The 12,631-nt window shown below is 46.6% G+C and overlaps 1 protein-coding gene across 1 annotated transcript; it reads right to left on the bottom strand.

The window, feature by feature from the left end:
* Window positions 1–1,522: 1,522 nt before the first annotated feature.
* dlc (deltaC) lies at window positions 1,523–8,243 on the bottom strand. The gene is made up of 9 exons (XM_067246858.1): window positions 7,990–8,243; window positions 7,640–7,879; window positions 7,458–7,518; window positions 7,012–7,269; window positions 6,150–6,511; window positions 5,103–5,319; window positions 3,668–4,386; window positions 3,381–3,491; window positions 1,523–3,264 (listed from the first exon to the last, which is right to left on the bottom strand). Exons 1-9 carry the CDS (start codon window positions 8,038–8,040, stop codon window positions 3,259–3,261), a joined length of 2,025 nt encoding a protein of 674 aa, XP_067102959.1. The 5' UTR covers window positions 8,041–8,243; the 3' UTR covers window positions 1,523–3,258.
* Between the last annotated feature and the right edge of the window lie 4,388 nt (window positions 8,244–12,631).

The following is a 12,631-nucleotide window of genomic DNA, read 5'->3' as shown; positions in this document are numbered from 1 at the left end:
TCTCTTCCATGAACAGACAGGGATAGAAAGATAACAGATATTTCCAATCTTGTCTGGTTGTTCTTGCTACCGTGACCTCATGAACCTCCCACAGCTGCCTGGATTCTTGTTGGTGCAGGACACAAATCCAGGGTTAGGGGCAGGTGCTAGGCACCAGGGCTGGGGCAGGGGCTAGGCACCAGGGCTGGGGCAGGGGCTAGGCACCAGGGCTGGGGCAGGGGCTAGGCACCAGGGCTGGGGCAGGGGATAGGCACCAGGGCTGGGGCAGGGGCTAGGCACCAGGGCTGGGGCAGGGGCTTCAGGTGCAGAGGGGGGCTCAGTCGTCCCCTCCTGCCCCCTCCCCCCTCATCGTCTCTCCCCAGGGGAGGATCCTGGGGCCCCCTAGCCTCCACAGGAGAGCCCACTCCCCCCTCCATACCATCTCCCCTCCTTTATCACCAGATTTCCTCAAAGAAAGGATCGAAAAAGAGGAGGGGAAGGAGGAACGTGAGAGATGGGAGGCAGGGGGGAAAAGGGAGGGCCCACCGAGAGGCAGGTGAACACAGACCCTTCACAAGCCCTGAGGCCTCTCCCGACATGTTTCTGTGGGCCGGACGTCCAGGACACAGCAACACCTCTCCACGCTGTTAGCTGGGAACCTAATGGCATTAGCTAACGGCAGATGTGTGGACGAGATGCGGAGAGGAGAGAGTGCTGATTTGTTCATGTACACTTCTTTAATCTCCTCAGTACAATACAGGATAGAAGCTTGGAAAGGGGGGGGGGGGGGGCAGAATTAGCATATATATGCAGGCATGAGGGCGTGGGTTGGGGGGGTACAGGATTAGAGCTGGTCTTTAGATCCATATAATAATATGCTGTGGGAAGTTTGCCTCAGGGATGGTGGAGATGTGAGTCCTGCCTCAGTCCCACTTCCCCTCACTTTCCCTTCACACTTCATCCTTCTGTTCTTTTTGTGTGTGTCCCCCCCCCTTTTAATTTCACCCACTCCCTATCTTCCTCCATCCCTCCGACATTCACTCTCTCACCCGCTGTCAGTCTCCCCCCCTCCTCCCCCCCTCCCCCCTCCTCCCTCCTCCAGTAATCCCAGCTACCCTGAGCAGCGTCCCCTCAACACCATCTCCCTCCCCGAGCTGCACACGGGCAGCCCAGCAGAGCTGCTATCTGTCCGGCTGCAGGGGGAGCTACCAGGGGAGGTGTCCCTGAGGAGGGCTGAGGGGCCCTGGGTTAGGGGGCCCTGTGCCTGACTGCCTCCATGGAAGTGATGGGCCTCATATCCATCTACTTACCATAACGAGTGTCAGGAGAAGAGGCCTCGATGAATACTAAATAACAAAAACAACCTAACCCACCCGAACTCCATCCAAACACTACCAAGACTCAACCAAAATCCACACGACTTACATGATTTTCAGTTTTATTTATGAAAATATATATATATTTTTACGTAAACATTTACAATTCTCTTTATAAATACAAATTATGTACAAACAAAATTAAATAGAAAGAATATCTTATGGTTATGTACACATTGCATTGTTAAATTAGAGAGGATGTTACAAATATTTTTGAAAGAAAAAGAAAACATGTATTTGGTTTACAGTGACAGAAAAGAAGGATGAATAGAAAGGAAAGAAAAATGGAAAACATCCTCTCTTTTAGAATCCTTCACTCTGAAAAAAAATATGATTTAAAAACTGAGAAATGTCTGTTTATCCGTTTTTTTTTTTTTTTTTTTTTAACAAGACTTGATCTGGAACGAAAAGATAACAAACATCACCTAGTCTTGGGAGTGTTGGGAATGTATCCCAGTGTTGGTGTCGTGTACAAACCTGTCTCAACTGATCTCAAAGATGGGGAAGCTACATCTCACTACAACGTCAAATAACACAGGAGTCAGATGGCTGGAGTCGGTTAGGGAGTCGGGCTAGTGATCAGAAGGTCGCTGGTTCGATTCCCGGCCGTGTCAAATGACGTTGTGTCCTTGGGCAAGGCACTTCACCCTACTTGCTTCGGAGGGTATGTCCCTGTACTTACTGTAAGTCGCTCTGGATAAGAGCGTCTGCTAAATGTAAATAACACCTGGTGGAGAAAGTTACAACCACCGGGGAGAAAAACTAAACATGTACAGTTTCAAAAAAACTGAAAGATTTAAATTTTACTAACTTCTTCTCAGTGTGTGTGATAAAGTACCATTTCCTTTTAGATCATGGCATACTTCTGTTCTCACAAGGAACTCTACGGGTGAGTTGAGGATACATTTAGGGAATTCAGAGTTTCCCTCGAAAAGGAGTGAAGCTTTAAATACAAGATATCACACTATCAAACAATGAGTGTACAGTACATCTATATCACCTGATGTGACGGTTTAGAAATATCGATAAGCATCTGGAAAATGGCACAAGAATGGTCCTGGGTCTGTAGAGTTCATGGAAACATCAGGCACTTGATAAGATCTTTTTCTTGGCAGACTGTTTTGCTCCCAAAGGCTACGATGGTGATTGGATCCAGCAGGAAGATGTCTGGGTCTTCCCAGTAACCTCAAAAAACTACAACTCCCATCAGGGATAAATCCATTTCAGCCGATGACCGTCCAGTTTCGATTTCAGCAAAAACTACCAAAAAAAACATTTTTAAAATGAAGCTAGACATAAAATGTCATCTTCATTCCGTAGTTTCAAAATGTGTCCCGATTTGGAAACATAGAAAGGAATCAACAAGAGCTGATGATGGAAAAAAATATAGTTTTTTTCCCTCTGGTTGTCATTTCCCATGATCCTCCAGGAGATTGTAGTTTCAGCTTATTCAGCGATTGTAGGCGACCAGGCCTCTCTAGTGATTGAGGAGAGGGCTGGTGGAGGAGAAGGCATCCAGAGTAACATCTTTCTCCCTCCTTAGAACTGACTCTCTGGGATTGATGGAGAGATCCTATACCCTCCTACTGAGGAGAAATGACTATTTCATTTTGTTCATTTATTTTTCATAAAAATAAAATAAAAATAAAAAAGAATTATATTAAGATTACAAATATATTTATAGTAGTGCAAGTTGCGCCCGAATATTCAGTGGACCCTCCAGGGCTCGGAATATTGTCTTCTGAAACATTGTCAAATTCATTTTCAATGAGCAGCATGAATAAATATTAAATAAAAATATATGTTGTTAAAATAAATCTTCTTCAAATCTTTGAAAGATTGTAAACATGGTCAGGCCTTGGCCTTGATTGGTTGAGGCTCTCCAGAGATGGAAATACTGTTGTTACACCTGCAAAACGAAGAAGAAAATAGTTAGTTTTCAAATCATTGAAAAAAATCTCTCCTTTTTTTTTTACAGTTGAAAGCTAGAGAGTTGTTGTCTGTTAGCGTCAGTTGGTAGTTTACCTCAGTAGCAAACACACACTGCTCCATCTGCTCAGGAATGATGAAGACGGGGTGAAAGAGGCCTTCCTTGGGGAAGCTAAGTGGAGGGACCGCTACGGTAGATGCACAATTCTTTCTGTTGGAGGAGAAACATGGACAGGTCAAGTCGGGTTCCACACAAATTTAAAGAGCATATCAAGATAGCCGTGTGTGTGGACCGTGAGTGAGTGAGTGTGTGACTGAGTGTGTGTGAGAGAGTGAGCAACTGTGCGAGTGAGTGTGTGAGTTTCTCTAGTGATAAAGGTTACTTGCCGGTCAAACTTGCTCTTGGCGATTCTGTCCTCATCCCGGGCAAGGTTACAGTCGGCCATCTTCTGTTTGTACGCCGCCGTGTCTCCGGTTTTCTGCTCGGGGGCGGAGCTAAGCGCTACGTCCTTATTGGACACCTTGTACTGGCCGCCGGGGATAAGGAAAGCCTCCTTCTCCCTCATGCTGGCGCTGGGGAACGGGCCGGGAGTCGTCCGGTTGTTCACGGCCTCCAGGTCGTTCCTGACAGAGGAAACCATTCCCTTCCTGCCCCGCCTCAGCTGGCGAAGACCCAAAATGGCAGCGCACACCAGCATGACGAGGGTGACCAGGCCCAGGACGAAGCTGACCGCCAGGGCTGCAGAGAAGCCGTCGGCCGGCGTGGGAGCGTCGGGCCGCAGGGTGGGGCGGAGGCTGTGCTCACACTTGGCTCCCATGAAGCCCGGGGGACACTGGCACACAGGCCCAGTGAAGTGAGTGAAGCAGGTGCCTCCGTTCTGGCAGGGCACGAGCGAGCAGGCGTCGGCGCGCACGCTGCAGTCCTTCCCGGTGAAGCCCAGCGTGCAGGTGCAGGTGAAGTCGTTGATGCCGTCCAGGCATGTGCCCGCGTTGCGGCAAGGGCTGCGGCTGCACTCGTCGATGTTGGTCAGGCAGCGCGCGCCCGAGAAGCCAGGTCGACAGCGACACGTCAGGCTGTGGCCAAGGTCCAGACACTGTCCGCCTGCGGTGGACAGGGAGGGAGGTTAGAATAGAAGCTAACTGAGAATGCTAGGTCTGGAAGCTCTCCTTTCATAATCTACAGAGAGACAGACACACACACAATCAGGAATGAGACTGGCTCCAGATAAGATGGTCTTTCCGTGGCTAATGAGGACCCTTGGGAGCACACACTAACTCAGAGTTCAGTGGGTGCTAAAAGAGATGAATTAAGCATAATATTAGCAGTTCTAGGCCCTTATCCGCCCCACTTGCTATCTGCCCCTCCATGCTATCTGTCCCAGGCCATGTCTGCCCCAGGCTGGCGTCTCCAGGCTGTGGGGTGCCAGTGCTGCATTCCTGCCCGGTCCACATTGTAGGGAGCAAAAGGTGCATTTCAAAACAACACACAGCTACTGGTAGCAGGGGAAGCACCGGACAGAGAATGTGCCTGTGAGTGTGTGAATGTGGGTTGCTGTGCATAGTTTGCTGTGAGAGCGTGTGTGTGATTGTTGTTTGTCATGCGTGTGTATAGTTGGTTGTTTATGTCAGACGGACAGGTAAATACACATTCCTTATGGGTTCCGTGGCGACGGACAGTCTCATTTACACTCCGGGATACACATTCCTCAAGGCTCCCGGAGGGAGGGGGGGGTTACTGGCCGGGTTAACGTCTGGGTTACCGGCTGCGTCTCTCAGTGTTCTCAGGCGCTGGCGGGGGACGGGGGCGGGGGGGCTTACCGTTGGCGCAGGGCTCGCTGCTGCAGCGGTCCATCTTTTTCTCACAGTTGGAGCCCATGTAGGAGGCAGGGCAGCGGCAGGTGTAGCCGCCAGACACCAGCGGCGTGCAGGTGCCTCCGTTGAAGCACGGCCCGTCGGCACATGTCATGGCGCTGATCTCACAGTTCTTCCCGTAGAAGCCCTGAGGGCATGTGCAGGAATAGTCGCTCTCCTGGTCCTGCATGACGACATGAAGAAAACACACACACACACACATAGGTGAGGACTCCAAAGGTCCATTTCTACCAAAAGTGGGACTTCAGTCTAAGTTCTAGATTTCCTGGAATTTCTCGAGGTTCTGGAGTTTCTAGAAGTTATGGACTTTCTTACTGTCTATGGATTTTTATGTGCAGATTTCTTTCAATAAGAAAATGGGTAAGGAGACTGCACAAAAACACTGCGTTTAAAACCAATTACTACATTACTTATTAGTCCTATCCAACTCTACCAGTGAAGCCTAGACCAACCTAGCCTGCATAGAAGTAAACAATGAAAAAAAGAAATTAAAAAAGAATGAATTAAGGTATGGTTAAATATTTCAATGGCCAAAAGCCAAATAACAGGGGGAAGAGGAATTCAGAGATTTCAACAAAAAAATTATCTCATATAGCCTAAGCCAACTGTGAGTTGCCTGTAGCCTATGTTCGATCTACAGAGTGAGAAGTTGTCGCATAAATGTTTTGCTAACATGACAACACATTTTATTAGACACTTTAGGACCAACAGTCCTACTGCACTCTCATATTTTTTGTTTTATTTTATTTTTTATATTGTATAGTTCTGTCAGTAATTTGTTGTACATTTTTCAAAATGTTTATATTATATATTTAATTAAGATTAACACTGGAATGATAAATCCTTCAATTTCTCCCTCAACTGGCTCAGTCTTAGCTCACTATAAGACACGGCCCAGAGAGGGGGCCCCATCGAGGGGAGCCCGAGAGGGGGCCCCAGCTAAGGGGGCCCCAGCGAGGGGTGGTCTAATAGGAAAAACCGTTAGGGACATACGTTGCAGCTTCCTCCGTTCTTGCAGGGGTTGCTGTCGCACTCGTTGGTCTCGATCTCGCAGTTGTTGCCGCTGAACCCTGGGCGGCACGTGCAGGTGTAGCTCCCCTGGCCGGTGTTGGTGCAGGTGGCGTCGTTCCTGCAGGGCCGGTGGTTGGTGCAGTAGTTGAGGTCCTGGTCACAGAACAGGCCTCCCCAGCCCTCCTTGCAGTTACACTGCCACGGCTCGTCGCAGGTGCCGTGCAGGCAGCCCGGGTGGCGCATGCACTCGTCGCACAGCGCGCCCTGCCACCCCAGGCGGCACGTGCACTCGCCAGGGGCTTCACAATCCCCTTGCCCCTCGTTGCAACCAGACGAGCAGATGGCTGCGCAGATAGAGAGAGAGAGGGAGAGAGAGAGAGGAGGAACATTAGAGCCCCTGTTCGCATCACAAAACAACCCCCCTTCGCCGGCCTCAGACACATCAAGTATTTGTTAAGTAGTAAGCGAAGCAGCTGGTACACACACAAAAGAAACACATGCCGTCTATTTTTCACGCAAGGGAGCGCACATTACGTTCCAGCGCGTGTCCCTGTTAAAGCATACACCCAGCGACCATTGTTAAGGCAAACAAAAGACTAACTCCTCATTTGAAGGAACACCAGCTTTTTTTTAATGCTCGACCAAGGATGTCGTTGAACTGCTTGAGTTAACAATTTAAAGTGAGAAAATTAAGCGCTCTATTCGTGTCAAATCAAAGTGTTCAAAATTCAACGGAAATCCAAGTACGAGTAAAAAAAACTAAAGAAGTAAAATATTCACAACTATGCAATAACGAGATATTTATTTTTTAATAACGGAAGCATTACATTGTACAGGAACTTACGGTCAGCGCAGTATTCTCCTTTCCATCCGGGAAGGCAAGTTCTGCTCCCGGAGGAATCACAGGTAAAGTGTCCGAATTGGTCATCGCGGGGTCGGCAGTAGTCGGAGCAGCTTTCTCCGTGGTAGTATTCATCACAGATAACGTGGTAAGAATACCGCAATTCGCTCTGCTCGCTAAATCGAACGTCCTGTGACCATTCCTCGCCAACGGCAAGTCTTCTAGAGGTGACCAAACGGCTGATCAAGTTGTTTTGGTTTTCTGTGTGAAAAAACAAACAAACAAAAAACAGAACACCTTTTAAATAACATGCATAAAAACTAAGTACATGTCCCAGTGTATGCCTCTATTTTTGGAATGTTAAGTAAAATTACAGAAAAGTGATGGGTCCCGTTTTACAGCTAGATGAATGTAAATGTGCGCCCCCTAGAGGAGAGAGGGCGACCTACCTGTAGACTGACCATCGGAGGACTCCGCATTCCAGGCTTCAATTATCAGTGAAAAAGTTCCCTGAAATGAAACCAAGAGAGAACCCTTTGCGTCACACAAATGTTATTTAAACACGTGCTATTTACCCCTGGCTAAATAGTAACGTAGTGATAATATGTGAGTGATAATAGATTTTACTTACCGGCCACTTGAAATGGAAAGGCACCCTGACCGGCGCGCTAGCCGAGATGGAACTGTGGTCAGCACTGAAGATATCGGTGAGCCCCGTGCCGTAGGTGCACGGAGGCTCCGGGGAGATGACATCTTGTGAATGTTTCAGACAAACGCGGAAAAAGATCTGGCAATCACTGGACTGTTTACAGACACTTCGAGAACTGCTGAAGGAGTGTACTTTCAACTCAAACACACCGGACGAGTCAACCTATGTGGGAAAGAGCAGGTATTAGTAAACACGACACGGTGAGCAGTAACTCAGTGAAGGTTTCGCAAAGAACCAGCACATCAAAGCGCATCAGATAAATTGATACTTACCACTTGCGTGGATATCAACGCAAAGAAACACGTTAAAAACAAACGAGCCATTGTTGGGTGCGCGTTCTAGTCTGCTATCCAAATATAGCAGACAATTCTAGAAATCCAATTTCGATGGGGAAAAAACCCTATACTCCAAACAAGAATAAAATCGTCGGAAAGAGAAAACAATTTTAAATATACAAGATACAAGTTTAAATGTGGATAGAGCTCACAACAAAAATAAAATCCATGCGCTAATCTGGGGAGTGAGTTTGTACTCTGGACTTGCTCTGTTTAGTAACCTGCATCGGTGGCAAGCTATTTATACTGTCCTGAGGAGGGAGGGCGCGCGGGGGAGGCGTGTCATGAAGTTTGGTGTTTTATGGGACGCTTTGATTCTATCTCACCATGCGGCAATTGGCGACTGCAATATAACAAAATGCTGTCCAGAGGTATAGACACGAGACCACACTTTCTCAGTGATAGAGAATTGTGGGTTCCAAATGGTCGCAAGTACGACCACAATTCAAAACAAAAGCCATGTTGCGGACGGACACCACATTAAGGCTGCTTATGTAAGAAATACATATTTTAAAATGTGTGTTATTTTTATTTGAGGGGGGAACTTGATTAATTAAAGTTCATTAGAGTTTGATTAGAGTTTACACTAGATGTACTACAGTCAGTGTAAACGGGATAGCGAGAAGTTCATGAAGTTGAGAAACTCAGTCTGTTTACCCTTAAAAACTGTTTTTTACTCCCGTCTTTTTGTTTTCAACTCAGTGTCGCGTGCCACGCTATTCTTCTTGGACTTTTCGTTCTTTATCTTTTCCTCTGGGGAGGGCGGACAACGGCCGCGCTCTGTGTAAGACCCGGGGGGGGGGGGGGGGGGGGGGGTATGAGGGGGGGTTGTTCGGTGCGCGCACACCCCTTTAATTCAACCCAAGAATAGTAATTGTTCTGACGCGTGTGAGTCGTTAAACCGGCAGACTTGGGAGCGAAATCTTTTATTGTGCCGTGGAAAGAATCAGAGGGGTCTTTTGTTGTCTTGGTTTGGGGACCTGGAATCTTGGGGAGGGGAGAAGGGGGGGCGGTGAGGGTCTTGCAGCACTGAAGATGTCAGATAATTGCTTTTGTAAAAGGAGGGAAAGGGAATGGGGGTGGGGCGGCGGGACGAGTCGGGTACATGACGGCAGCTGTATGATAATCAACGGCACCTGGCCACTCCTTCTATGTACAATGTCTTCAGAGGGTAATAACGCACGCAATTTCCTAGGTCAGAACCTATAATGATCACGACTTGAGTGCCTTACAGGCAGGAGCTCGAATTAGATTAATGGCCATAGCATGTTTTCAGACTCCAACACTGAAGAAAGCGCATCTCCATAATGGTAACAGGCCGATGAAGGAAATACGTACAAATCACTGCCGCAGCTAAGATGTTTGAATACACATCCGCCTAATGGGAGTTGGACTCAGCAACAGAAAGGCTGTAGCTAAAACCTGCATTATTAAACCACAGTGTGTGGCCTATATAAAACATGAACAAACTTTTACGGGGCTCAGTGAAGTCATTTAAAAAAAATTACAATGACCATTTAAAAATCTATGTAATAGTTTTGAGTGGACGATGTATTACGGACAGACAGGGTAAAGTTTTATCCCCGTGGCGTGTTCTACGGGTGACAGCAGTCAAGCAGTGTGTCTGCCATATGCAACGCTGGAGCAATTGTCTTTTTGTCAAGTATGCTCTGAATTAATAACTGAGTGATTCACTGCAAAAACAGCAACGCTCTCTAAATAAGGTAAATTACAAAAAGGGATTAGAGGGATTAAAACTGTTGTGAAAAGCCGGTCATTAAAACAATTGTCGATAATGACACAAAATTGTCAAGGAACTTGAAACTCGTTCGATTTTTTCTTTTTTTTAAAGTCACGCACATTAAAAATACATTCAATTAAATTGGCGCGAAGGTGAATAATTAAGCTTGTACTTTGATAGGGCGTGTGTCAGTGTAGACTGCGTGCTTGCTGATGTGGCTGGGGCGCCCAGGGACAATAGGGCGAAAGCTTTACAAACTGTTGCTCATCTTTGGCGCGCGTCTATTGTCATTGTAATGAGAGCAGCGCGTGCCTCTGTTGGCCCTGACTTTACCCAAGGCACGCTCCGGCTGGGGCGCGTCACACAGAAGAGAGGAGACTACAGCGAGCTTCCATTGTCATTATATTGTTGGATAATTATCCAGACGGGCTGGTTCTGCGGCTTGGGATCCAACAAAAGACTGGATAAATAAATATGAGCTGTCTCTTGTAAACAATAAAAGTTCCCATCATGCGCGTTCACGTTCTGCCGGATCGCATCATTTAGAGGGAGATTGCTTTAACCAAAACAACAAAGCGTGTCATGTGGATTTTAATACGACAGTATGTTGTGTTATGACACCTTTGGATTGAATGTGAATAGCAACAATGGACCATTTCATTAGGTCTATTGCAGAAGGAAATCCACCATCATATGAAACATATTTAAGTCAGTTAGTTCTGGATAATACGTTGGTAACCAACAATACACCAATGTGACCTTTTTTGCATGCCCTGACACAATTTATAGTTTAAACCCCTGCAGTAAACTCCCTATTAAAACATTAAACGGTCATGGATTCAGAACTTCGCGCGTGAACATGATGGCATGTTATCATGCAAAAATAATCAAAATCTGTCAACATTTCTCTGGGGATGCGCAGGTGTCGCGCGCGTGGCTTGTCACGGTAGGAATTCGACGGAGGGGAAAGAATAATTAAACAAATCGATAACCAGATGGCACGATCGAATATGTGCATATTGTATTAAGATTGTGTTTGCACGCGCGGATATTCGACACTAGGGACTTGACGCAGCATGCATTTAGCCTAACAGGTATTTAGCATGCGCCAAAACTTTATTCAGCTCAAATGCTTGGGGCAGGCTATAACTGGAATAAGAAGCCGCAAACATAAACAAGTCTTGTTTGGTTGGAAGATGCGCAATTCCGAGAATGTTGATATTGCCAAGAAAGTGCCCATATGTTGACATCGTGGCACAGCTTTTACGCAAAGTTGTTGTCACTTCAGCGCTTACCATCCCCACGTGCCCCATGTCCAAATGGTGTAGGAGTACTCGCTTCTGGTGAGACATAGCGTGTGTCCTCGCGAAGGTGACGGAACAAGAGATGAACAGACAGCCAGGGCCAGGGCGGAAAGGCACGCAGTGAGAACATTTGTAAAGGTGTGACTTGGTGGCAGAAGGCACAGGGTGCTTATAAATGTGAACCGGCGCGTTCTGCTGAGGTGTCAAGTCCGACACCCCGAGCTCGAGGTGGACCTATTCCCAGGCTTCCCAAACGCCGCGTGCATGATGTTTTACAAGATTAGAGTCTTGAGGTGACACCTTGTTTCCACGCAGTTTGTTCGCACGTTTCCAGAAACCGATGTTGCCGTGCTGCTTGGTCCAAATGCAATGACACATTGCCTTTTGCAGGGTAATTAATGCACACAAATCTGACCGAATAACCTCAAGGTTCCCACCAAAGCACTAGGCTACTGTATTTTCGTGGGAAACGTGTTGGAACCGTCCTCCAAAGTAGGCTCGTCTCGAGTGTATCATAATTCCTGAACCCTCTCAATCAATCTGTGGAATGTTAATTATGACGATATGGCTAAATTAAAGACCCATGTTGCCGCCATCATGAGGAATGGCACTATGTTTTAGTGGTGATCTGATGATAACAGTTGTGGAATCTGAATCACAGTAGGCCTACAATAGTTACTGCAATCTTGATCAGTGGTAACACCTAAAAATAAATGTTACATTTTAATTAATATATAAACAAATTATCGGGTACTGGCAGAGCTACATTCTGAACAATTATGTCATTAGAATAAAGCCAGAGATTAACTAAAGAGCTAACCCTATTGTCCCGTGAGAGAGAAGGAGAGCCCTAAGGCATTCACATTTGGGCACGTGTCTGGCCGGGGGGTGTCTGTTGGGAGAATGGGTTTGACACGGAACAGTTTGCATGTTGCTGTGAATGGCCAAGCCACATGTCTCTCCTTCACGCGCCACAAACGGTAGCATTAACATCTCTAATGCCAATTGGCGACGTGGCTCGAGCCTACATTGATTCAACATCAACCCCCCGTCTGTCTGGGGAAAGGCAATTTGCTACTTTCAGTCTTGAATTTCGAAGAACATTGTTTCAATTACACTTACATTTTAAGCGTTAAAATAACGTATTTATTGTTTTTCCTGTTAATTTTTTCGTTTAATAATTGAGTAGACTATTGGAAATACACCTATAGCCTAATTGGATTTCTAATCTAATCCCTTTTAAATAACTGAATAGCCGTTGAAAGCGGAATAGCAACTAATTTAGCGTTAAATACGAAAAGCAAATATAACCTCCGAGGATGACAGGCTTTGATCGACAGTAATCTGTCATGGCAAATATTGTGCCTCCAGATCAGTGGTGCCTAAACCAACACATTCTCTTGGGCCAAATCAGTTCCTGGCGGAGAGGCTTCGGTTGTTTGTTAGGAGTTAATCGTCTAAACAAGTGAAAAGGAATCTAATCGCCACTTTTAAGATCTATTTAAAGCTCCATAACCTCGCAAGAGCGTCCTGA

This window comes from Osmerus mordax, chromosome 11 (genome assembly GCF_038355195.1).
Source record: "Osmerus mordax isolate fOsmMor3 chromosome 11, fOsmMor3.pri, whole genome shotgun sequence".
In the NCBI taxonomy this organism is placed as follows: domain Eukaryota; kingdom Metazoa; phylum Chordata; class Actinopteri; order Osmeriformes; family Osmeridae; genus Osmerus; species Osmerus mordax.
Note: the sequence above shows the minus strand (reverse complement) of the source record. Positions and strands in the feature narration are given on the sequence as shown.

What these genes read in the sequence shown, in the direction of transcription:
- dlc (XM_067246858.1), bottom strand. Translation starts at nt 8,040, where the DNA reads ATGGCTCGTTTGTTTTTAACGTGTTTCTTTGCGTTGATATCCACGCAA. An exon ending in CGTTGATATCCACGCAAGTG is followed by an intron (nt 7,880 to 7,989) that starts GTAAGTATCAAT and finishes TTTCCCACATAG; the next exon opens with GTTGACTCGTCCGGTGTGTT. An exon ending in CTCCGATGGTCAGTCTACAG is followed by an intron (nt 7,270 to 7,457) that starts GTAGGTCGCCCT and finishes TTTTTCACACAG; the next exon opens with AAAACCAAAACAACTTGATC.